Consider the following 27,736-nt stretch of genomic DNA (forward strand, 5'->3'; position numbering starts at 1 on the left):
TCTGATTTTATCCAAAATATGCGATTTTATCCGAGACATCAGATTATATCCAAAACATCCGATTTCATCCAAAACATCCGATTTCATCCAAAACATCCGGTTTCATCCAAAATATCCGATTTTATCCAAAATATCCGATTTTATCCTATCTGATTTTATCCAAAATATCTGATTTTACATAGTTTTTTTAGGTTTTTGTTATAATTTTCAAAGGAAGCCAAGATAATATATATACATAGTTCTCTGCAAATAGTTGTTAGTATTTAGATATCTTTATCACGCTAAGAATAGCAGAATAGCCACTAAGTTTTTAGCCCTTTTCAAATGCCTTGGAATCCATCATCATCCAGCCTCTCTGACGTACAGCAGGCTGGACCTTTGTACTGCTGGACGACTTAACACATACGTCTCGGGAAGTTTTATCTAAAAAAAATTATCTTATGAACATTTATTTCCATAGATTTTATGTAATTCCTCATTTCATCTTGTGATAACTTTGTGTGTGTGTGTGTGTGTGTGTGTTTGTGTGTGTGTGTGGATATTTAGGTCTGCAATGGCAACACCATTTTCTCTTACGTTTTCAACTCGGTGGTTAACTCGCTAATCGTCTGCAAGGTGTGTGAGCGATGCTCCGCTGCCTGGGTTGGGAACTATAGCTGTATGGATTGTCGTGTTAACACACTTGATCACGTCTACTGATATAATGTTTTCTCCTTTTAATTCCCTGGACGTAAGCGGAGTACACGTGGGGACAAATGGTCTATGTATTTCAGGTCCTGGGAGCAATTAGGAGGCGTGAGGAAGGTTTATGAGGGCCCAAGACTTGGTCTTAAGTGATGGTGGTTTCTTTTTGTTTGGGAAAACTCTGTGTGTGTTTCATTAACCGCTTGAGCACGACGGCACGACCGCTTGAGCGCGACGGTACGACCGCTTGAACATGACGGTACGACCGTTTGAGCACGACGGTACGACCGCTTGAGCACGACGGTACGACCGTTTGAGCGCGGTGATTCGACCGCTTGAGCGCGATGGTACAAGTGCTTGAGCACGACAACACGACCGCTTGAGCAAGACGGTACGACCGCTTGAACGCGGCGGCACGACCGCTCGAGCAAGGTGGTACGACCACTTGAGCACGATGGCTCGACCCATGGGCATGATGTCCTGGTCTTTTGGTCTCAGTCTTAAGTCAGGTCAGAGGCCAGGTCATCATACACAAGGGTCGTAACGTCCATCGTCCTTAAGGGTCGAATTGTCATACCCAAGCGTCGAACTCTCGTCCAGAAGAATTGAACTCTCTTGCACAAGGATCGAACCCTCGTCTTCAGGAGGTTCAATCAAACATGTTGATTAAGAGGTCCAACTTGATAGAATTACAATATTATAATCAAAAGATGGACAAATGGCGTCATTTTTCTTATGTGAATATCGTGATTATCACAAAATGGACCGACGCTGGTCACACCCTGACACGATTAGTAATGCGTTATTAGCTCTCGTGACGTAACGTAACCCTCTGATATAAGCCTGCTGAAGATGAGGAATTTCCAATACTCATCATGTCTGTTCTACTTCACGTAACTGTGTATTTACCAGATGGGTTACGCCAGGATGTAAGTTGCACCATGTCAGTTTTCTATGTTTCCAGATGTGTTGGTGTTGGGATATGCTTGTGATGTGTATGTCTTGTGCTTTGCAGTTAGAGAGTGTGGACTAACCAGTTCTTGTGTCCTGGCAGGGTACAACTTCATGGGCCACAGCATCGTCGTAGAGCCGTCTGTGGCGGGCGGAGGAGCCAAAAGAGCAGTGTGAGTATACCTACATACATTCTGTTGTGCTGCAGGGAGGGACCCCTCACACGCATCCTGACGGTAACGTCTGCTTCTGAGGGTGTAGGTGTTGGGGGTTCCCTCCGGGAGGCGGGTGGGTGTGTTCCTTTTGGTCTTTGGGGTGTGGTAGCTGTAACGTGTTCAAGTCCAATGGGATGGTGTCCTTGAGTTGAGAGGTAACTGTAAATTGTTCAGGTCCTGTGCCCTTGGACCTAGAAAGGTAACTTTAACTTGTACTGGTCATAAGGGATGGTGCCCTTTGACCTGGAGAGGTACCTGTTACTTGCTCAGGTCTTGCGAGATGAACTCCTCGAACTTGATAAGTCGACTGTAACTTGTTCAGGTCATGAGGGAGGGAGGGAGGAAGGTGGGTACATGGAAAGGAAAGATGACAAGAGACCTGCTGGTCCTTGTCGAGGTTATCTGCGGTAACCTTGGACCTGAAAAGTTAACTGTAACTTGTTCAGGTCCTGAGGGAGGATGTGTGCCCGTAGACACGGCGAGACGACTGTAACTTGTTGATTTCCTTCACCTCCCAACGATAAGTTGGTTTGCACTGCCGTCTGGAGGACGAGGGACGGGTGGGGTGACCAGCCCCGTCCGTCCATGGACCCCTCCGTCCTCGGCCCACGTCTGTGCCCCTGGGTAACGTGAACCCTGTGAGGATACCCATTTTATTCCCCAGGCTTACGGCCGCCCATGGAGGGACGTGGGCAACCTACCCCACGCTCCTACATCAGTGGTATTGTGAGGGGAAGTTTACAAAACCAATAAGTAGATATGAAGTATATGGTAATCAAAAACAATTCATTATTCGTTGATAATGAAGTCTACAGAATGTAGGTCTGGTATGGTTTGATAAGGTGACTGATCTGGTATGGCGTAGGGCTATACCTGGGCAGGTGGAGGACCAGAAGTAGTAGGTGGCGTCAGTTTAGAGACCTCATAACTTCCTTGTGGCAACCACGAGTCCTGGAGGTTTGACCTCTCACATCCCTGGGGACGGGGAAGCATGTGAAGGTCAGCTGCTGTGACCTAGATCGCTCCGAATACCCCCCTCCCTAACCCCGACCCTCCTCCACACTTCCTTCCTCCCTCCCTTTCTCCCTTAATCCCAGGTGACCTGGCTTCGGCTTGTGGCCTGAGGGCAGGAGGGGAAGGGGGTGGGTGAACTCATTCATCCCCTTCCCACCTTCCGTGGTAGGTAGGGGGTGGGACAAGGCTGCTGGCCCCTTACCAGGAGGCCAGACACAGCTGCCCTGCCTCTCATCCCTCCTGGAAATTCGCCAAGACAATAAATACCTCGAGCACGACCGTTCGACCCTTGGGTATGACGGCCTGACCTTTAGCCCCGACCCTTTAAGGGTCGAACCCTCGTTCTCAAGGCGTCAATGTTCGGGCAACACATGGGAGTGAATTTTCTTAGGAGTTATACATATTTTTCTTACGATTCCGTTCTCTGTTTCGAACTACCATTTGTCGCCTGACGACCTGTCTGATCGAACCCCTCGCTTGGTGACGGTCGCATGTGTGAGACGGTCTGCTCAGTGTATGGGATGGTGCTGGTGACGGAGGCAGAGGCGTGTGGCATCATGCCATCGACAGAAGACAACACACATTACCATATCTGGTGTTGATATATCTTTCCCCTATGCCAAAAGCAGCTGTATACCACCTCATCCCCCGAGGAAGTTTTTGATCGAAATTCTGCAAACCATAGTGATTGTACTTTCTGTAAGTGTCATTGACTTCATAATTCTTCTGGAGTATAATGACAAAGAGGACTTATTACGAGTAGCTTTTGCTGAGGACGACTGTGGTAGAAGCAAGGGTGACCAGTACATGCGATAACAGATGTGGCTGATGATAACATAACAGTAGTTCAAGAACGTGATCAGATTTCCTCAGTAATGGGATGAGGGAAGAGTTGGACGATAGTATCAGTGAGCTGAGTGTGACCATCTAGAAGGCAGCACAAGTGTGACCATCTAGAAGGCAGCACAAGTGTGACTATCTAGAGGGCAGCACAAGTGGTCTTGATGGAGGTTCACAAAGGAACTGGACTGTTCGTCGCCACCTCCTCTCCCTCCCTCATTCCCAGCGGTGGAGTGGACGGGCTTGTCCCCACTGTGGCCTACGTTTCAAGGGAACTTAGCGTCCATGTCTACTGGTGTCGTCCTACTCGCGTTGTGAAAGCCCTATAGACACTGAGAGTCGGGTCGACTAAGATCTGCTTATGTCCTGAGCACTGTAGCGATGGAAACGTGATGATGTTAGGTATTTGGTTGGTGTACAAACCAGACGCCAGTCGTGCACACACACTCCAGTAATCCCGGGGTTGTAATATGGACAAGAGGTGTCCATACTTGACGAGGTTTTACTCGATGTTGAACCCTGGCGAGCGCGTCGGGACGAACCCCGAGAGAAACCAGTCCGACCCTTGGCTATGGTGACTTGGACCTTTGACCTCACCCTTGATCTATGGGTCGTGTCAAAGGCCACGTCCATTGTAGCGAAGAGTCGTACCGTCGTTCTCAAGGGTGTCTTAACCTTCATGCTTAAGGGTCGTACTCTGTCGTGCTCGAGAGGTCGTACCATTATCCTCAAAGGTCGTACAGTCGTGGCTCTTAGAGATGTCTCAGACAGCCTGGCTGACCAGAGGAGAAACAAGACATTGTGGTCCGATATTGGACCATTGAGGGAGACTAACACATCAGAACTGAGGATGAGGGATATTATATATAAGGAATCACTAGAACAGATCCAAATCGAAATGTAGACTAGCTGAAGTGTAAACACTGACTCTCTCTCTCTCTCTCTCTCTCTCTCTCTCTCTCTCTCTCTCTCTCTCTCTCTCTCTCTCTCTCTCTCTCTCTCCTGGTCGCACACTTCAGAAACAACACATTGCTAATTTCGTCTTAATAAGAGGCAATGTTACGTGGGAGATCATGCACTCGATCCGTCTCCCGATCACAAGGGGGGGAAGGGTGACCCATAGTGACACATAGCGCCGACATAGTGTCTGTAAAGAGGAGGATGGGAGACTGAAATTTACCACAGATATACGTATACATTATCGAGGTGAGGCAGACAACGAGGTGAATATACCTTACGTGTACCCACGCCGGGATTTTGCCTACAGGCAGGATTGGAGCGTCGTGCTAACCACAGATGGTTTAAGGATAAAGAGCCGTGCGAGTCGTGTTGTTAACTGTTATTTGTTAGACGGAGAGAGAGAGAGAGAGAGAGAGAGAGAGAGAGAGAGAGAGAGAGAGAGAGAGAGTACTGTGTGTGTGTGTTTGTGTTTGTGTGTGTGTGAAAATACCAGCGACTCGCGTGTATGTAAAGCAGAAAAAGATAGACGACAATAAGGGCCAGGGAGGGGAACTCAACAGCAACTGCAGTGCTGGCTCACTGCACCGCCGTAGCTAACCCTCCCAAACCCCCATGACGTGGAGGATGTGTGTGTGTGTGAGAGGTGGTCGTGATGCTGAGACGCGTGGGACCAAGGTGTTTGGACTCTCACGACTCGATAGATAGATAGATAGATAGATGGATGGATGGATAGATAATAATCACACTAGTCTGTGATGAAAGTTATGAAGGCGAAATCGCACTTCAGTAGTTTATATACATTTTACTGAACACGTCATTGAATCTTAGTTGCTAATACTAAGAACTTTAATTTGTCCCCTGGCAATTTCAAACCGCATATTAGCATTAACCAAATCATTATGAGAAAATTAACAAGGCTCGAAAATAGAAAAAAAAAAAAATGTTCAAGACACACCCAGGTCAACCCCCGCCATTGTGACCTCCCTTAATCACTCTCTTTTTTAACGGTTACTACCGGTCAGATCAGACACTGTCTTGCTCTGTAGTGGTAGACGATAGAGGCGGGACTCCGTTGTGATGTTGGGATTGAAATAACTTTGTTAAGTTCTAGCACCTGATGAGGTGGATTGTCTCCACGAAACATGTCGTGCCACTTGTATCGAAAAATTACATGTTACATAAGATTATATGAACTCATACTGAAGTGCGATTTCATATATATATATATATATATATATATATATATATATATATATATATATATATATATATATATATATATATATATATATATATATAAGATATATGTATTTTATACAATAGTATATGTATTTTATACTGAATATTGTATTAGTGCATGTTGAATTCCATTGTATGATATGTAAAAGTTCCAAGATGTGGCACAGTTGTGGGGGTGTGTAGGTTGGCAGTGCCAGAGGGGGAATGGAGGAGTCACTGCACGGGTCAGTCACTGCACGGGTTCACCAGGGACCTAGACAGTGTCCACCAGACCCTCGCTGAAAAGCGGTATGCACGTTGGCATGAGAACTACGGCAGTTAATAGCCTGAAGGATCAGATACCCGGGAAACCAGACGGAGTGGGGCAGGGGGAAGAAGAGCGTCTGAAATAAGCGTATGAGCATCGGAAAGCAAGAATATGAAAGCGTAACATTTTGTTACGCAAGTAGATAGATGTGGCGTAAAAAAAGCCAGTGATCTTATGGTTAGCATGGAAGCTGCGTTTTCACCGTTTGCAGTGAAGTTTTCGTTTTCACTGTCAGCATTGAAATTGTGTTTCCAGCAGCAGAGAAGCTGTGAAAAAAGATATATATATATATATATATATATATATATATATATATATATATATATATATATATATATATTATATATATTTTTTTTTAAACTATTCGCCATTTCCCGCATTAGCGAGGTAGCGCTAAGAACAGAGGACTGGGCCTTTTTTGGAATATCCTCACCTGGCCCCCCTCTGTTCCTTCTTTTGGAAAATTTAAAAAAAAAAACGAGAGGGGAGGAATTCCAGCCCCCCGCTCCCTCCCCTTTTAGTCGCCTTCTACGACACGCAGGGAATACGTGGGAAGTATTCTTAAACCCCTATCCCCAGGGATATATATATATATATATATATATATATATATATATATATATATATATATATATATATATATATATATATATATACTTCCAGAATGTGATTTAAAGAAGTGAGATACAAGATCTCTTCTTTAGTATGAATAATCCCACATTTACTCGTAGTGTATGAGATGCAACTTTGTAAGATTGACTTAATAGATCCTCTTGTCTTTCATTAAGATCAGTGTGATGAAATCCGATTAGTGCGATAGCGAGGAAATAAGTGAACAAATGCACAGTGAACTAAAGTGAAGAAAACGCGAGTCCGGGAGTATGAGAATGTGGTGTGCTCTGTACCACATAATGCGAGTGGTTCAAAATGTTTCACGTGACGGGAGTAAAATGCTTAAGAGTCGTTGAGGGGAAAAAAAGAGGAGTGCCATGTGAAGTGTTTCATGAAATGTTTTGTTGTGGAGGAAGGACGAACAGGACGGTACGACCCATGGGTATGATGGTACGACCCATGGGTATGACGGTACGACCCATGAGTATGACGGTGCGACTCTTGAGCACGACGGTACGACCCTTGAGTGCAACGATACGACCCTAGTGAGTGCAACGGCACACGACCCTTTAGCACGACGGTACAACCCTTGAGCACGACGGTACAACCCTTGAGCACGACGGTACGGCCCTTGAACACGACGATACGACCCTTGGGCAAAAAATAGACCATCATAACTCTCTCCTTAAGGGTCGTACCATTGAACTCAGAACCACACCGTAGTGGCTAAAGGGTCGTCCCATCTCACTCAAGGGTTCGTTACCTGATTCCATCTAAGGCTCTCCATTAGCCTGACCTCCCAGAGGGCCAGGCGAGACCTGCTATAGCAAGGGTCATCCCGTCGTGCTCAACACTTCAAGATGAAAGACGCTCCCTAGGTACGTGAGGAAGTATAGGTGGGGATCCGTGCTAGCCTTGCTGGGGATCCGTGCTGGCCTTGCTGGAGATCTGTGCTGGCCTTGCTGGGGATCTGTGCTGGCCTTGCTGGGGATCCGTGCTGGCCTTGCTGGGGATCCTTGCTGGCCTTGCTGGAGATCTGTGCTGGCCTTGCTGGGGATCCGTGCTGGCCTTGCTGGAGATCTGTGCTGGCCTTGCTGGAGATCTGTGCTGGCCTTGCTGGGGATCCACGCTGGCCTTGCTGGGGATCCGTGCTGGCCTTGCTGGGGATCCACTCTGGCCTTGCTAGGGATCCGTGCTGGCCTTGCTGGGGATCCGTGCTGGCCTTGCTGGGGATCCGTGCTGGCCTTGCTGGGGATCCGTGCTGGCCTTGCTGGGGATCTGTGCTGGCCTTGCTGGAGATCTGTGCTGGCCTTGCTGGGGATCCACGCTGGCCTTGCTGGGGATCCGTGCTGGCCTTGCTGGGGATCCACTCTGGCCTTGCTAGGGATCCGTGCTGGCCTTGCTGGGGATCCGTGCTGGCCTTGCTGGGGATCCGTGCTGGCCTTGCTGGGGATCCGTGCTGGCCTTGCTGGGGATCTTCGCTGGCCTTAGGAAGGAACTCAAACAGCAACAGACCATTGTGTTCAGACGAGTCTGTCTGTTATAGTTAAAGAGAACAGAAACTCGACCATTAGTGTGGCGAGACTGGAAACACGTATGATATTTTCAGAGAGAGAAGAGTGCATGGAAAAAAAAATTTTCATGTTGCTAAGGAGGCGAAAATAATGTCGTTTTTCGTGGATTTGAAGCAAAATATATATATACCATGTGCATACTTAAGTGTATTTATGTTAATGCTTTCAACTACCTAATTGGCAGATTATTCATAATATGTTTACAATCCTGTTGAAGAAGTACTTATTTATTTGTGGTAATAAGTTTGCCCACAATTTTTTTAAATCCATTACTACGTGCGAGATCATTAGAGTCTATCCTAAAACCGTTTAAGTCGAGATGATCGACTCCTTTGGTATTTTTGAGTGCATTCGATCCCCCTCTTGACCTTCTCTCTTCTAAGTTAAATGAATTTAAGTCTTCGGCTCATGTGGGATTTGTTCCTTAGTGTGGGAATCGTCTTGGTAGCCCCCCATCTCTCTCTCCATTCCCTCCATCTGTCCCTCCATCTGTCCCTCCATCTGTCCCTTCAGTTCGGGTGACCAAACGTCGAACCAGAATTCAAGATGGGGACGCGCCACTGGCATGTAAAGAGCGAGTATAATTCCCCTAGACTTAAATCCGATAACCACCGACCACGACTTTTGTTCGCCCTTGATACTGTTTCTGTATCTCGTTTACTTGGCTACAGGTCGCCGTTGATTGACGGGGGGATCTCCTTGCCGGCCTTGATAGGGGTGGTTGGCGTGGGGGAGGGGAATCTTAGATGGCCTTGCTGGGGGGGAAGGGATAGGTAACAGAAGATCTGGTGGTTTGTGACGAGGTTACCAGCAGTTTGATGGCAATAATGTCCTTCATTCCTCATCTGTATAGATGGAGACAGGACGATAAAGCAAGGAGACTCCGTCCCGCTCACCATCATTCCCTCAGAAAACAGCTGTGGTGTGAGGGTATACTGACTGGGAAATTCTATAGGAAAGCGTGAGTGAAGAACCCTTCCATGTTCTAGACGATCGAAAACCCAGATATTCTGGAGAAAAGGCTCCGATCTAATGTGACATACGAACATGGAACGTAAGAGTCGATCCTGTTTGAGGCAGTCGGTCCACAGTCAACCCATATGTTCATCCACCCTCCTAGGGGTTGGTTGATGCTAGGATATATATATATATATATATATATATATATATATATATATATATATATAGAGAGAGAGAGAGAGAGAGAGAGAGAGAGAGAGAGAGAGAGAGAGAGAGAGAGAGCTAATGAGAAGGCCTCGATTCGGGCTTCGGTTGGCCGTGCCATCTCAGTTAACATGAGAAGAAAAAACAAGGGACTTGCAGTGGGCTTGTTGACCCGTCGCGCGAGGCATTTCCTCCTCACACCCTGGCTCACGTAGACCACCAGCCTCTACATGACCGTCTCTGTAGTTACTGTAGTTCCTCTCCTCCTACATAGCAACGTATTCCAATCAACAACACCCAGAAGTTTTTTTTACTTATTTAGAAAACCTAACCATTGTTGCAAGTTTCTTCTCGACTGGATATTCTCTCATATATATATATATATATATATATATATATATATATATATATATATATATATATATTTTTTTTTTTTTTTTTTTTTTATACTTTGTCGCTGTCTCCCGCATTTGCGAGGTAGCGCGAGGAAACAGACGAAAGAAATGGCCCAACCCCCATACACACGTACATACACACGTCCACACACGCAAATATACATACCTACACAGCTTTCCATGGTTTACCCCAGACGCTTCACATGCCTTGATTCAATCCACTGACAGCACGTCAACCCCTGTATACCACATCGCTCCAATTCACTCTATTCCTTGCCCTCCTTTCACCCTCCTGCATGTTCAGGCCCCGATCACACAAAATCTTTTTCACTCCATCTTTCCACCTCCAATTTGGTCTCCCTCTTCTCCTCGTTCCCTCCACCTCCGACACATATATCCTCTTGGTCAATCTTTCCTCACTCATTCTCTCCATGTGCCCAAACCATTTCAAAACACCCTCTTCTGCTCTCTCAACCACGCTCTTTTTATTTCCACACATCTCTCTTACCCTTATATATATATATATATATATATATATATATATATATATATATATATATATATATATATATTTGCTGCTTCATTTTGGTCCTCATATCCACTGCCATATTCTAAGGATGCAAATTAAGTTACCAAATACCCGCCAAGAAAACATTTTTAATACCAGGGATTATGTTCCGTTGTCCTCCTTTATATGTATTTTGTGTGTGTGTGTGTGTGTGTGTGTGTGTGTGTGTGTGTGTTTATATCCCTCTTGTAATACAGTGGCCAGAGCTGTACTGGGTAATCTCAGTGGAGATACAGCTACAGTATTACATCTGTGCGTTTCTTGCTAACACATCTGTATACAAACCCCAGATGTCCTTTTCACCAAATTTCGGACATATAAACACCGCTGTCTTGGTTTTAGGTCAGTGTTCATCGCTACACCAAGATTTTTCTCGCATATTCATTGATCTGTATCAATGTTTCTAAGAAACAGAATGTGTCGAATTTCGTGGTCATTTATGTTCGTCCTTTTGAAAAGGTTTATTTGCTGAAAGTATTTTTGGTCAACTGAGACTTTAGGGCATTGACAGTCTTAATTCCCAACACCACCTCAGTGTAGGTTGATCCAAGAATCAGTCTCTTGTAACACTACGGTTGGAAAAGGAAAAAAAATCTTCCGCTTGTACATCATCATCATCACATCATCATCATCATCATCACATCATCATCATCATCACATCATCATCATCATCACATCATCATCATCATCACATCATCATCATCATCATCATCACATCATCATCATCATCATCATCATCATCATCATGATCTTCTCTGTGGCCTCGTACTGTTATGTGTGGTCGGTGTGTCTTAACATTGTCGTGCTGCGTTGTCGCAAGTATTTACTATTTTGGAGTCATTCGTTCGATCTTAGGGTCTGCACTTTTTATGTGTGAGAGAGAGAGAGAGAGAGAGAGAGAGAGAGAGAGAGAGAAATGTTAGGTCTCTCTCTCTCTCTCTCTCTCTCTCTCTCTCTCTCTCTCTCTCTCTCTCTCTCTCTCTCTCTCCTTAAGATTTATATGTGAGTAGCAAAATTAGTTTTGTTGCTATTCTTTGTAGTTTTTCTATTATTTTTTTTCCTCTCTTTTGATTAAGTTTGACGACGGCGGGAGTGACCAGTGTATCTTAAAAGTGGCCTGACCAGAGGGGTGTTTGTGAAGGGAGGTTAGAGGGGAAGATGAGGGGAGAGGGGGTAGCAAGGGGGTGATGCATGAGGCTTAAGGGAGGTTGAGAGGGGCGAAAATGTGCCGGAGGGGAGGGGAGGTTGGGTACTTGGGGGGTGGTGGGTGTGAGGGGGGTGTGTGGGGGATGGTGTGGGGAGATGGGTGGTGGGTGTAGAGGATGATGGGGTTGTGAGGGAAGGCACGATCACCATGGTAACGCTGGAGAGCGTCCTTCTCCCCTCCCCCCCAGCCTGCCATGTAATACAGTGCCTTACGTAACGCTATATAGACGTCTGTCTGGCTGCCTCGCCCCGCCCCGCTCCCCCACCATCTCAGCCACCCACACGGCCCAGGCTCAAGACACCGGTGCAGGAGTGTCTGGGACTGGCATGGATGTAGGCCACGTGATGGTCAGGTGTGAGAGGGGTCAGCTGGTGAGGTGGGTCAGGCTGGGGGATGGGTCAGACGGTGTGATGTGACAAGAGTTGTGGGGGATGGGTCAGGCTGTGGGAATGGGTCAGGTTGTGGGAATGGGTCAGGTTGGGTCAGGCTGTGGGAATGGGTCAGGTTGTGGGAATGGGTCAGGTTGTGGGTATGGGTCAGGCTGTGGGAAAGGGTCAAGCTGTGGGAAAGGGGTCAAGGCGGCAAGGTAGGTCAGGCGGTGTGGGATGAGTAAAGGGGGGGGAGGTAGTTCCCCCAGAGGAGCAGACAGGATCCTTGGGTGGGTGAGGGGAGGCGACAGGACGTCTTACTCATCACCTGTTTTATTCATCTTGTTTTTGACATTTTGGGGGGCCCGTGTTGGTCACAGAAAATTTCCTATTCTTATCAAATCTTCCTGGTGAAGGTCAGCTCCATAAAAGGGAATTATTTGGTTATCTTTTTGGTTGTGCTCGATTTCTGGCGATAGGGAGGGAGGAGGGGAAAAATGGCCTCGATTACTTGAATTACATTGGTATGCTGTGTTACATTCGTCTACTGTTTGGTGAATTATATGTTTAGGTTGAAAGTATCTTGCTGGGTATGGTCGGGCCAGCTGGTGTGTGTCAGATGTGGTGTCACGCGTGTCAGATGGTGTCACGCGTGTCAGATGGTGTCACGCTTGTTAGCTGTGGTGTCACACGTGTCAGATGGTGTCATGCTTGTTAGCTGTGGTGTCACACGTGTCAGATGGTGTCATGCTTGTTAGCTGTGGTGTCACACGTGTCAGCTGTGGTGTCACGCGTGTCAGCTTTGGTGTCACATGTGTCAGCTGTGGTGTCACGTGTATCAGCTGTGGTGTCACGCGTGTCAGCTGTGGTGTCACACGTGTCAGCTGTGGTGTCACACGTGTCAGCTGTGGTGTCGCACGCGTGACACCAACATGGGCGTCAGCCCCCTGACGTCGGAGAAAATTTAGACGTGGTTTATCTTAATATTTCGTTCATATGTTCATTTTGTTCGATTTCTACGACTATTTTTTCATATTTCATCGTACTTATATCTTAAGGTGGACGGTACGACCCTTCGGGTGAATGGCTTAGTCTTGCAATTGGTCCTTAAGGTTCAGGACAAAGGCCAAGTCATCATATCCAAGGAACGTACCCAAGTCTACTTCTGTCGTACCGTCGTGCTCAGTTATCGTACCGTCGTCTCCCACGATCGTACGGTCGTGCTCAATGATCGTACCGTCGTGCTCAATGATCGTACCGTCGTCTTCAATGATCGTACCGTCGTGCTCAGCGATCGTACCGTCGTCTTCAATGATCGTACCGTCGTGCTCAGTGATCGTACCGTCGTGCTCAGTGATCGTACCGTCGTGCTCAGTGATCGTACCGTCGTCCTCAATGATCGTACCGTCGTGCTCGAGGGTCGTACCGTCGCCGCCCATGATCGCACCGTCGCCCATGATCGTACCGTCGTGCTCAGTGATCGTACCGTCGTCCTCAATGATCGTACCGTCGTGCTCAATGATCGTACCGTCGTGCTCGAGGGTCGTACCGTCGCCGCCCATGATCGCACCGTCGCCCATGATCGTACCGTCGTGCTCAGTGATCGTACCGTCGTCCTCAATGATCGTACCGTCGTGCTCGAGGGTCGTGAAGCCAGCGGGAGTGCGTCATGCCAACGTACCAGAACCAGTAACCTGGGGGAGGAGCAACACTTGACCTCCTACAGGTCGTGTGCGTGCATCATGCTGACGACTCCTGGTGGTAGATCGAACTGGACAGGTGACCCCTCCACTGTGCACCAGCGGTATCTCTCTCTCTCTCTCTCTCTCTCTCTCTCTCTCTCTCTCTCTCTCTCTCTCTCTCTCTCTCCCTACTCTGACCCCCCCAGTGAGCTGTGAGGTTCTGGTCTTTTCCATGGCCACAAACAGCTTCGGAAGAACCCAATGGACTGTGGCAGTTTGAACGTGTATTCCCTTGGTATTCGTCGTAACTGTGGTGGTGGTGGTGTGGTGTGGCTAACGTACCAGAATGGTGTCTGGTGGATGTATCATTGACCAAACCATCTTGGCTATCGTTGTACGGGTGTAAGTATATAACCTAGGATCATTTTCTGAGGGGCTTTGATCTCTCTCTCTCTCTCTCTCTCTCTCTCTCTCTCTCTCTCTCTCTCTCTCTCTCTCTCTCTCTCTCTCTCTTTTCATACGCACTTGCCCTGCCCTCATCATACCGAGGTGGCGTCAGGAACGCATTATTATTAAAAGCCACTTTCGCTTCCCCTCCAACCCTCGTTCCCCCCTTTTTTTCATAAATTTGGAAGGTGGTAACACAGGAGGAGAGGATATGCAATCGCTCGCTCTCCTCCTCCTCCTCCCTCAGTCCCTTCGCCCCACTCAGAGGCCCCATGCGACACACAGATGACGTGAGTAATGTTCTTTATGATATTAGAAGAAAGGTGAGTTTACTTTCGAGGTGAGTCTCTATGAGTCCAGCGCATGGCAGGCTGATGGTCGTGGGTTTACTCATCTCATCCCAGGTCAGCGATAACGACACTCATGGGAGGATAGCGATGATGAGTCATGAGTCATTCTAGGTCAGCGATGATGACTCATCACACTCATAAGGGGATCGCGATGATGAGTCGTGAAATTCAGCCCAGGTAGAGTTAGGTGACATGAACGGCTCTCTCTCTCTCTCTCTCTCTCTCTCTCTCTCTCTCTCTCTCTCTCTCTCTCTCTCTCTCTCTCTCTCTCTCATATATATCCATCTCTTTAGCTTTAGCTGTATGTCAATCTATCTCGATACATTTAATTATCTCCTTATTGATCTGTCTGTCTCTATTTATCTGTCTGTATAACTGTTATATTATCAGGTATGGTTTTAGGATATATGTATATATCTCAAAAGAAGGAACAGAGAAGGGGGCCAGGTGAGGATATTCCCTCAAAGGCCCAGTCCTCTGTTCTTAACGCTACCTCGCTATCGCGGGAAATGGCGAATAGTATGAAAGAAAAATATATATATATATATATATATATTCCTATGAGTCCACGGGGAAAATGAAACACGAAAAGTTCCCAAGTGCACTTTCGTGTAATAATCACATCATCGGGGAGACACATGAGAGAAATATATCAGTCAGTTGATATACATCGAAGAGACGAAGCTAAGACGCCATTTGGTAAACATGTGATTGTATATATGTGTGTGTGTGTGTGTGTGTGTGTGTGTGTGAACACAAATATAGTGCATATGAACGCGCATTTTTCATAGAACATACAATGCCCCTCAACATCAAGGATTCGAACCCCGCATCATTTGCGTGGTTGTTGGGAACGCTATCCACTCGACTATGATCGCCCCTAACAAGCATTATATATATATATATATATATATATATATATATATATATATATATATATATATATATATATATATTAAATGGCGTCCTAGCTTCGTCTATTCGATGTATATAAACTGACTTACATTTCTCTCTTGTGTCTCCCCTGATGATGTGATTATTACACGAAAGTGCGCTTGGGAACTTAACGTGTTTCATTTTCCCCATGGACTCGTAGGAATATATATATATATATATATATATATATATATATATATATATATATATATATATATATATATATATATATATATATATATATATATAGTGCTTATCCGTCTTTTATAATTTATTTATATTTACCTCAAGATTCCTTTTTAAAAACGAGCTGGTATTTGCCCAAGACGTCTTTCCAGAGGTTCCTGTGGGCCCTGGCCGCACTACTCCCAGACGCAGGGAAATGTCGACTCCTTTGGAGCGAGAAGATCTTTGACGAGACTGCACTCCCAGTGATACACAGCCTTGCTAAAGGCGACTTTTCATTTGCGGGATAACCTCGAGCAGGCGGAGTCCGGTAACACACACGCAAATATATATATATATATATATATATATATATATATATATCCTTTCTATCTTTATTCATATGTGTTTATCTATCTCTGTTTTCCTGTCTATCTCGAGTTTGAGCCATCACTTCATTGGCTGTCAAGTTTCTCTCTCTTGGCCGTAGTAGATGTCGTTTCCTTCTGCCTCACTCACACGTGGGCTTCTGTCTTTCTCCACAAGTGACCCACACACGACCCGTTCTCAGTAACCCTTGATTAACCTGCGGTGAGCGCTACGCGCTAGCCCTGCCCTTTTGGCACAATCCCGACATAAGTAGTGGTAAGTACACTATGTCTCTGTAATCTCCCCGTCTCTATTATCTCTTGTCAGTCTCTCCCTGGATGAAAGAAGACAGGGGGCAGTATGAAGAAGAGACAGACAACCACACCTCCTCCTCTTCTTCCCCCTCATCTCTTCTTCCTCTTCCTCTTCTTCGAGCAAGATTGACTCAAACTGACCAAAAATCATCTCTTCCTCCTCCTCCTCTTCCTCCTCCTCCTCATCCTCCTCCTCCTCCTCCTCCTCCTCTTCGAGCAAGATTGACTCAAACTGATCAAAAATCATCTCTTCCTCCTCCTCCTCCTCCTCCTCTTCGAGCAAGATTGACTCAAACTGACCAAAAATCACAAGTTGGACGAGAATCAAAGGGATTTAGGAAGTAGGGAGACTAGTGCCCGTCGATTATGGGGTCGTTTTAGGGGATCTCTTTGGTGACGCGAGACTTTGATAAATGTTAGGTCAGGGGGAGTGGATGAGGTGACACGCATGTCCGCCACACTTTTAAGGTCAGATTTTCCATTATAAAGTTTTATGTGAGTGGCCTTTAGCAGCTGTCACAAGTTTATCCCAGGTCGGGAGGGTTCATTATTGATACCCTTCTCTTTGGTAGCTTAGGTAGGGGTGGGCGGGAAGGAGGGGAAGGTGGCTAGTCTTTTGTTGTGGTGTAGTCTTGGACATTGTTGGTGAGGTAAGGGGGGTGTGTGGCCAGGGAGGGCCAGGTCTGGTGTTGTGTTGGGGGAGGGAGGGCCAGGTCAGGTGTTGTGTTGGGTGAGAGGGCCAGGTCTGGTGTTGTATGGGGAGAGAGGGCCAAGTCTGGTGTTGTAGGGCTAGGGAGGGCCAGGTCTGGTGTTGTGTTGGGGGAGGGAGGGCCAGGTCAGGTGTTGTGTTGGGTGAGAGGGCCAGGTCTGGTGTTGTGTGGGGAGAGAGGGCCAGGTCTGGTGTTGTGGGGCTAGGGAGTGCCAGGTCTGGTGTTGTGTTGGGAGAGAGGGCCAGGCCTGATGTGCTGGGAGAGAGGGCCAGGTCTGGTGTTGTGTTGGGAGAGAGGGCCAGGTCTGGTGTTGTGTAGGGAGAGAGGGCCAGGTCTGGTGTTGTGTGGGGAGGGAGGGCCAGGTCTAGTGTTGTGTGGCCAGGGAAGACTAGGTCTAGTGTGTCCAGGAAGGGCCATGTCTGGTGTTGTGGGGCTAGGGCGGGCCAGGCCTGGTGTTGTTTGGGGAGGGAGGGTCAGGTCTGGTGTTATGTGACCAGGGAGGGCCAGATCTGGAGTTATGTGGCCAGGTATGGCCAGATCTGGCGTTAAATGGCCCGTGGGGCAGGTCTGGTATTGTGTGGTATGTGAGGGATGGACAGACCTTGTGTTGTGTGCCCACAGGCGGGAGGTAGGTGTGGTCCTGTGTGGTCAGTGTGGATGCAAGTGTAGGGTTGTATGATCCAGAAAGCAGATCTTGTTGTTTCTACAAGGCGGTGGGGCAGAGGTGTGGTGTAGTGTGGCCTGTGGGGTAATACTTGGAAAGGAGCGATAGCTGATGACCTGATCTATAACCAAGTTATCTGCTGATGGACAGTGAGTAGTGCCTTACATTATGTACAGATGGAGACAGGGTTATAAAGCAGAAGGCAGCGCCTCTGCTTCCTTCCCCTCAACCCATCACGCCCTCAGGCACATCAGCAGTGTACTGACGTGGACGTGTTATGGGAAAGGTTGAATAAAAGAGAGAATTAATTTGTAACCGCAGGATACTATGAAGAACGTGTATTGTACCCCTCAGTCTGTAAGGGAAGAAGATGAAGTACATATGCTCATTCTTGAACTGTCTGATTTCGCTGACTGTTGATAACATTAAAGTATTGTTAACTCGTCGAAGTTTGAAAATATTGGTTGTTTTCGTCATGGAAACACCTGGTGGCGTTTTGTAATGCGATGATTTAGTCAACTGTTGCCCTCCTTTTCACCTAACCCCCTCCCCATCCCCTTTAACTATTTAAACTCCTATCGTTCCTTTTCATGTATTTCTGACATGAGTTTCTGGTTTTATTTTAGTCTAATTCTTCGATTTGAAATATAGCGGCAGATCTCCTCGGTGTCTACGTTTTTTAAGAGAAAATATTGAATGTGTTAGTGTCTTATTAAGGCTTATTTCTAAGCGACGAAATTAATATTGTTGCTTATCTCTGTTTGCATTTTAGTGTTTTAAGTTTACGTCTGGCAAATTTTGATGACCAAAAATGAAGCGTTCAAAAATTATGATGACTAAAAATGAAGCGCATTGTGTAGTCAGCCAAGGGCTTAAGAAAAGTAAATATTGTGTCTTTCATCATACAATTTACATATGTTTCCAGCGTAGATGGCAGAGTGTACGGTGGAAATTTGTCTTTTTAAAAGAATTATTGAATACTTATGTTAGCGAAGTACAAGATGGGTTTAGAAAGGAAAGTAGGTGTGTAGATTATATTTTCATGCTTGACAGGTCGTGAGGAAAGAAAGAAGTTATTGATGGCTTTAGAAAAGGCAAATGGTAGATAAGAAAGGTACTTCGAGGAAGTTTCGATCGTATGTGGTGTGCACGGAAGTCTTTGGAAGGGAGTCAAGTGCTCTTCAAAAGAACATACCTCCTATGTGGGAGCAAAGGGTGGTTTGAGTGAGTGTTATAACGTTAACATAGGAGTACGTGTCAAGGATTGTGGATGTCACCAGAGTTATGTAATGTTTGGGACGGGAACGTGTGTGAGATGAAGCAAAATGGATGGAGTTGTTGTATGCAGATGATTCTGTATTGTTCTCTAAATTGGAATATAAGTTGGATGAGATGGTTAGCCGCTTTCATGATAAGTAGGAGGAAGATGCTGAGAGGGAGGAAGAAAATCTAATTTTTTTTTCTTAATGCATAGGTTGGGAGGTCAGACTGTTAGATGAAGATGCGTGGCCAAGAACTGTAAATTGTGGATGACCTTAGAGACTTAGGATGGAAGTTTGATACGGATGGGCGCTGTAAAAATCAAGCAGAAAATTGTCATACAGAGGAGAAAAATTGGGAGTGCATTAAAACCTCCAGTGAATGAGGGACAAATTTGAAAAATTTTGAGCATAGAGTGTACAAGAAAGTATGTAAGTCAGATACATGTAAGCAGAACAAATGGGGTTTTTGAGTAGTATCATTGGCATTAAATGATCGGATAAGGCATGACAATGTTAGAAGGGTCGTTTGGTGTGAAGAAGCCATAAAGACCTAATGAATGAAAGACTTTACAGATGGTACGGGCGAGTCAGGATGGTAGCAGATGGTGGTGGACTGGTCAGGAACATACAATAGTTCATGAGGAGGTACAAAGAGGAGATGTAGTCAGGGAAGAGATGGGTAGATGTAATGAGGGAAATGATCAGGGTTGGGGATACTGCAGGTGAAGGTGTGGCAGAGGTTATTGGAGATTAGATGGAGTGGAAGGATTTCGTGTGTGTGGTGCTGGTGTGAATCTGTCGTCTTAAGTGACGGAAGATGTAAAATAAAAAAAGTAAGAATCACTTTTACAAGTGAATTGTATAAAGTAAAAAAGTAAGAAGTACTTTTACAAGTGGGTTGTGTAAAGTAAGAAGTACTTTTGTGAAAAAAAAAAGTAAGAAGCCCTTTTACAAGTGGGTTGTGTAAAGTAAAAAGTAAGAAGTATTTTTGTAAAAAAAAAGTAAGTACTTTCATAAATGAAGTGTGTAAAGTTAGCCAGGAAGCACTTACAAGTGAAGTGTATAAAGTAAAAAACCAAGGAAGCACTTACAAGTGAAGTGTGTAAAGTAAGCCAGGAAGCACTTACAAGTGAAGTGTGTAAAGTAAAAAAGTAAGAAGCACTTTGTAAGTGTGGAAGTTTCTTTCACTAAAACCACTGAACTGGGGTTGAGGATGTTTATATGTAGAGGTTGTATGTGCCTGATCCACCCCATGTTGTGAAGGTTATATATACCAGATCCACCCCATATTGTGGAGGTTATATATACCAGATCCACCCCATGTTGTGGAGGCTGTATGTACCTGATCCACCCCATGTTGTGGAGGCTCTATGTACCTGATCCACCCCAACGAATTGAAAGTGGAGTAATGACAGCAAACAGACGGATAGATATCTTTATCTATAAAACCAAGCATTTCGTAAGCTATGTTACATATTGATAAACAAAGCTCTTCGTAATAATTAACGTCATTTTTGGTTATCATTCCTTAATAGTAGGTCTGGTGTTTGTGTGGCTTGAAGTAAGTATATGGGAAGGACAGATAACAGAAGATCTGATGGTAATGACGGTCTTATCTGCTGGAGGTCAGCAGTAGTGTCCTACATTCTTTATCTACATAGATAGGGACAGGATTATCACTGCCCTCACCCCCCTTGGCCAGTCATCACCAGTCATGCTCCTCCCCTGGCCACACAACACGAGTCCTGCCATTCTGAGACGTCTTACAAGGAAGGAAACACCTTGTAGTGGCGACCAGAGATAACCCAAAATACGCAGGGCAATGCATACCTGCAGAAGATAAAGGACTGAAAGTCTTTGGCTTCACAGCAAGCAATGCCTCTCTGCCCTCAGGGCCCCGCCCACCACTTCCTTCGGCACGTCAGCCGGCGAGATGATGTAGCACACACGGAATATCATGTCATAGAAAGGACAAATGCGACGCACGTATGAACATTCCTATTGCAATCCAGCGGCTACATACTCTAGGAAGGGGATGTATTTTCACTTTTAATCTGTAAAGACAAAAGTTGAATAAGGTGTGTATTATTCGTGAATAGGCTGATTGTTGTCTGCAAAGTGAGTCATTTGGAAAGCATTATATCTGATCAAACTAATGCCATTGCATAAGAATATGTTTATGAAGCTCTTTTCTTTTGTATATTTCACCGTAGTCTACGTTTTCACACTGGTCTGACGTTACTTCATCATGAGACCAAAAGGGCCTTATAGTTATCCTAATATTGTTTTAGATTTCAAGTAGATATGTCTAGAATTTCCGAACATAAACCAAAGTCGTTTTGTTCCATTTGTGGGCGAAAATACTCATGTTTTGTATGGTCTATGAGACAGCAGAGCCAAAGAAGAGCATTATATGAAGGAAGATTAGCCTCAGAGGGAAGGACATTATACTGAAGAAAGACTGGCCTGAGAGAGACCGAGAGTGATTACACCGAGATCAGTAAACATCAAGGCCTTTATCCACTCTTGGTCCTGCGGCAAGGTACTACTGCACCCACCACACTTCCCACAAAGATTGTGGCTGAGGCAAACCTTCGTCAGTGGGCAGGACAAAGAAAGAACTGGCGTTTCAGTGCACAGGTCGCATGTTTCCTCAACTCGCTCGCGCCACGCAGAAGAGAGAGGCTGTTGGTGGGTGTTGACATCCAGAGACTCCTGGATGACTCAATGTCTAAGGACGCAATGAACAGTCATGAAAAGGACGATTGGGTATCGCTGTCGATGGCTGCTCCTCTGGAAACCAGGGAGTTTTTGATGATAACTACAAGGAAACGGTCGAGGAAATGGTCAGAAAATGCGACAATTTGGTTTGTCTTTCGGAGTCTTGAGATACAAGTCTTTGAGTCGCCATCTCTTGAGTTCCTCCATGAAACCTTAGAGACGTAAGGGAGGAGGAGGAGGAGAGGCTCCACCAAGACATTTCGGAAATGGAGAGGAGGCATCCGGGAAGATGGGGTGCCCCACAGGATACCGCGCTCCTGCTCCCGTCTACTGGATGACCTAAAATCACTTCACGAGAGGAAAAAAATGTTTCTTCTTCTTAACTAATTAAAGAAATGGCGGAAAAAAATGCAATATTGCAGATGCTTACACATTTTTCGTCAGTTCGTCACATTTAATGTATCAAAATGTTAATTTTCATTCATATTATAATCGACTGGATGTAATTAGATGTGTTAAGGTAAGATGGATTATACAGTAATAAAGAAAAAACATGTCTTAACTCACTACAGTCACAAATATTTACCAAATCATCTCGTAGAGTGGAACTGAGTGGAATTTCGCAGATTGGAATGTATTCAAGGATCTTCGGGCTTATCTGTAACCTACTGGTAGTTTATTCTGGTGTTTCTTAACTTTTAGGGCTGGAAATAAAATGTTGCCTATTACTAAACCACATTGTCTTCCTTTAACTTCATTAACCAATGATTTTGATCATTGTGTCCTTTCCAGATAGAAGGAAAGTATGTGTTATAATGTCTAAATCAATTTATATTTTGAATACCAGATCATAGTATGAGTCGAGTCTTTTTGGAGAGAAAAAAATATATCTAGATCTCTCTGGCTTTCTTCATAAGGTTTATTTTTCTAAGAAACGAAGTTACTTTTGTTGCTAAGCTTTATATTCTTCCTAGTCTTTGGTCGTCTTGGATAAATATTGGAGACCAGAGTTTAACAGAATATTGCACATGTAGTATATATGTTCTGTCATATTTGGCAAGTTCGGATAATGAGTGGTCGTGATGGAATGGTGTGATAAAGTGAACAGAAAGTAGGTTGGATAAGATTCAATACTCTATGTAATATGTATGAAATACATTTCAATGTTTCCAAAGCTTTTTTTTTTTCGTGGAAGTACCACATATGTGTGCGTGTGTGAGTATAAGGTGCAATGAGTGAGTGGTTTGATACAAATGTGCAGGTGCGTGAAGGGGTGTGTGAGATCACTGTGGTTATCTAATGTTTTTAATGGCTGTGATGCTAGCGAGGAGGAGGGGGAGGACTGTACTGTAGTGTATATGACACCGAACCGTGGAGAGACAATGGAACTTGCCGCCGTCGTTTTATGCAGATGATGCTGTGGTGCTATTTAGGGTCAGAGCAAGAACTGGAGAAAATTTTGGGTCGGTTTGATGATGTATGTGTAGGAGGAGGAAGCAGAAAGGGAATGCGTTTGACAGGAGGTCACATCAGTGTGCATGGTAAAGAACTGGGAGTTGTGGAGGATAGCGTGTATATAAGAATTAAGCAAGTAAAAAGAGTTATGTAATGGAAGGGAAGAATCGGGGGGTGCACTGAAAGCTGTGGTTAATATGAGAGGACAAGCAAATGAACACATAGTGGACAAGAAGTTAGCACACTGGTTAGGGTGGGTTAAAGATGAATATTATGAATAGCGGGGGTAGATGGTTTGCAGAGCACAAAATTAGACGTAATAGATAAGATGAATGAAAATGTGAGTAGATTGAAATGTCATAAGAAAGACTCATGGATGAGAGGTTTTTTAAGACAGTATGGTTGTGCAGAACGTACGGCAGATGGTTGATAGAACAAGATATGGCTAATGTAGTTTAGGAAAAGGTACGAGGAGGAGAGGTAGACACGCAGATGGATAGATGTGGTGAGGGATGTGGTCAGAGCTGAGGATAGTACAGGTGAAGGTGTTGTGAGAATGACTGGGAATCGGTTGTGAATGGAGGTAATTTGGGTATGGAGATGGTGTGAATCTGTGAGTTCAGCTAGCAGATTAATTTCTTGTGTAAATTGAAAAAGTAAGAAGCACTTTTATAAGTATGCAAATCCATATTTCACTTTACTCTTTGGCCATGGGTTGATGATACATGTGACAGATATTGTGGAGGTTGTATGCACCTGATCCACCCCATGTTGTGGCAGTTGCATGTACCTGATCCACCCCATGTTGTGGAGGCTGTATGTACCTGATCCATTAAATGTTGTGAAGGCTGTATGTACCTGATCCACCCCATGTTGTGGAGGCTGTATGTACCTGATCCATCCAGTGTTGTGGAGGTTGTATGTACCTGATCCACCCCATGTTGTGGAGGCTGTATGTACCTGATCCATCCAGTGTTGTGGAGGCTGTATGTACCTGATGCATTAAATGTTGTGGAGGTTGTGTGTACCTGATCCACCCTATGTTGTGGAGGCTTTATGTACCTGATCCATCCAGTGTTGTGGAGGCTGTATGTACCTGTTGTATGGTCAGGGTAGGTGGGGGGCAGGTCTGGTGTTATATGGCCAGGGTCTTGTGTTGTGTGGCCAGGGTAGGTGGGGGGCAGGTCTGGTGTTATATGGCCAGGGTCTTGTGTTGTGTGTCAGGTCTGATGGTATAGTGTTGTTGTTGATGTGTTCGCAAGAAAGCAGTTTTGGTGTCAGTGTTGTTATCTTGTATTACTATAACTCATATTGGCTTGTATTATCATAAATGTAATATTGGCGTGTATTTCTAGAAACTCATATTGGCTTGTATTACTATAGATGTCATATTGGCTTGTATATCCATGACTGTCATATTGGCTTGTATTACTATAGATGTCATATTGGCTTGTATATCCATGACTGTCATATTGGCTTATATTACTATAGATGTCATATTGGCTTGTATATCCATAACTGTCATATTGGCTTGTATTTCTATAACTAGCATATTGCTTGTAACTAATAATTACAGCAGCGATGATGATGAACCTGACATCAATAAATATTCATTAAAGAAAATATAAAAAAAAAAAACCCCGCTTCTCATCTCCCAATAAATCTTACAGATCGACGCAATCAACGATTTATATTGACCGTGCATTATATACACGTTCATGTTAGCAGATGTGTATAGTACTGGCGCAATCCGTTGGCACAAAGATAAGATAAACCTGAAGTAGTGATACCCCCGTGTTGGTCTGTGGTCAAGGATTTTGCTACATGACCCCGGAACGCTGGGGAAACATTGCTTCCCCATATTTTCACCCCCAGTATCTGGTGGTTTTTAATTGTCCCCTTGTTCTTCACAGGCAGAGAGACGAGAGGTTATGCTTGGGGAAGTGGAGTGGTGTTGTGGTGGGGAAGAGAGAGAGGAGGGGGCGTGGTGATGGTTATGTGGTGTTGGTGTTGGAGATAAGCATCAGGAGATAAGGAGGCACCGCCACAGCCACCTCTATCACCATAGCTGGTCTCCACCATAATGCTCTCCTGGCCATGTTTAAGGTGCTCCACCTTCCTCCTCCATCCCCATTGCCTTGTTTGAGGTGTCTCAAGAAGTCTCTTGGTCACCTGGACGGTATGGGTAGGATGACCTGCTGGTCTTTGACCCCTTAACCTCTCCCTGACCTGAACCCAAGGGTCGTCCCGTATTTCTTAGTGGCCGTGTCGTCGTCCTCAAAGATCGTAACGTCGTGCTGAAGGGTCGTACTGTCATGCTTAAGCGTCATGCTTAAGGGTCGTACCATCGTGCTCAAGGATCATAACGTTGTGCTCAAGGGTCGTACCGTCGTGCTCAAAGGTCGTAGCGTCTTGCTCAAGCGTTGTACCGTCGTGCTCAGTGTGTGTGTACACTCCGTACCAAGAAACTCCTCATTAGTCTGTAAGAATATTTGAATACATTTCTTCAACCAGATAATACGAGAAAAAAAAAAAACAATTCTTCCAAGGATAATCTTTGTCCCTGATCCTTGCAATATCTGAGGTGTCATAGTCAAGGTTTGAAGAGTCCATAACTGAAGGTATTATATTTTTTCCCCCTCTGAAGCGTATTTGATTAAATACAAAGGAATTGAAACAGCAGCAGTCACCTGGATCCTTTCGAGGCTGTTTGTGGCAGCGGAAGACATCAGGAACTCATAGATCAGTGTGATAGGAGTAGAGAAGCATGCAGATGATGATAGAGTTAAGTGTATAAAGTGTGTAATACAGTACTATCGTGTCGTTACACTGCTTAGTATAGGAAGCTGGAATGCCATTGTAAGTGTATGAAGTGTATGATACACTACAACACCCTCGGTACACTTAAGTACATGAAGGTGTAGTGAGCACATGTAATGCGTAGTTCCACTGGGTTTTTGAGGAAAATAAAATCTCTTGAAGGGAGGGGCGGGGGGCGGTTTCGAAGAGATTTCCTCTCAAAACGAAAGAGTTCCCACAGGAGAAATAAGGAAACACTTGCTCTATTACTTACTTGGAGATGGTCAATAGAGTTGGTCAAGAGATGTGACTCGCAGATGGAGGAAATAAAAAAACTCGGAAGTTTAATCTTCAACACTGAATAATAATATCTGAATCTGTAGACGTTGACCAACATGGCAGAAGGGTTCTGATTAATTTCAACATCCGGAGACATTTTTGACACTTCTCCAGGTTGCACAACACACAGATCAGTGCTTTCTATGTCCAGTGAGACATAGTCAGACTTTGAATATGTCTTCATGAGCAAGATAGAGATATTTTAAGGATTCGCCTTTTTCTTGAAAGCAACATAAATGTCTTTGCTTTATTTGGCCCCTCGGCTTGACCTGTGTGTGTGTGTGTGTGTGTGTGTGTGTGTGTGTGTGTGTAGTTCCATTTTCAGAAGGAAAATACCATGTCTTGGCTGCGAGTGTGGCATTTACAGTGATAGCCAACCATATTTATGCCTTTGAAAGTTATCATTACGTCGGCCCGCAATGCAATCACGTATATTGTATTTGGTTCTTTGTTCTTGTTATGACCTAACACATAGAACTGTGCGTGTTGGACGATGACAACATTAATGATAATTGACTATAATGTTACGAGTTATTATATATATATATATATATATATATATATATATATATATATATATATATATATATAGATAGATAGATAGATAGATAGATAGATAGATATTTATATATTGGAGTCTATAATATGATGTATTTATTAACTGTAGTATTTTTGTTGTGTCGAGATTAAGGGATGAGTTGTCATTATGATTAACACTGCTTAACTCTTTACACCTGCTGGCACTATGTGTGGGGAAAGAGTTGGATTGTGTTCAGTTCTGTAGCCTATATTATTACTTAGGAGGCTTGACGCTTTGAGCTCAAAGACCTAAGTTGTCTCAGAGGAAAGATATATATAATCAAAGGAAAAATGGTTATCAAGGGGGGAAAATATATATATAATCATGTGACTTAAATGTGGATTGTGGAAAAGGTTACAAATTTACATGTCAATAAATTCAGGTCTCGGTGTGGTCTGTGTTGGTGGTGTGGTACTGTGTACAGATGACACCTACCAGTGCATGAGTGGCCATCTGACTGTACAGAAGATGAAGAATGTCTTGCAGAGAGTATTTGTTGATGGCTTAGATTCATTATATATATATATATATATATATATATATATATATATATATATATATATATATATATATAATATGTATATATGTAATATAAATATACATATATACATATTATATATATATATATATATATATATATATATATATATATATATATATATATATATATATATATATATATATACACACTTGTATCGCAGTAACGACGATGTATCTCCGTTTTCATAAATTACTACGACTTTCTAAACACAGTTGCTGTATAGGTTTTGTACAATATTTTGTAGTATTTTCTTAATTTCATTATCTTTGGTTAAGTTGAGAACCATTTCTCGTGCAGAGCAAAA

General features: G+C 44.4%; 1 protein-coding gene across 1 annotated transcript in view; it reads left to right on the forward strand.

Moving 5' to 3' along the window:
- Positions 1–27,736, forward strand: part of Imp (IGF-II mRNA-binding protein) — a 729,352-nt gene that overhangs the window by 105,080 nt on the left and 596,536 nt on the right. Inside the window, exon 2 of the mRNA XM_071671623.1 lies at positions 1,739–1,808. Coding sequence (XP_071527724.1) covers positions 1,739–1,808 — 70 coding nt within the window. The remainder of the gene's footprint in view (positions 1–1,738; positions 1,809–27,736) is intronic.

The sequence above is a fragment of the Panulirus ornatus genome, chromosome 16 (assembly GCF_036320965.1).
Source record: "Panulirus ornatus isolate Po-2019 chromosome 16, ASM3632096v1, whole genome shotgun sequence".
NCBI lineage: Eukaryota > Metazoa > Arthropoda > Malacostraca > Decapoda > Palinuridae > Panulirus > Panulirus ornatus.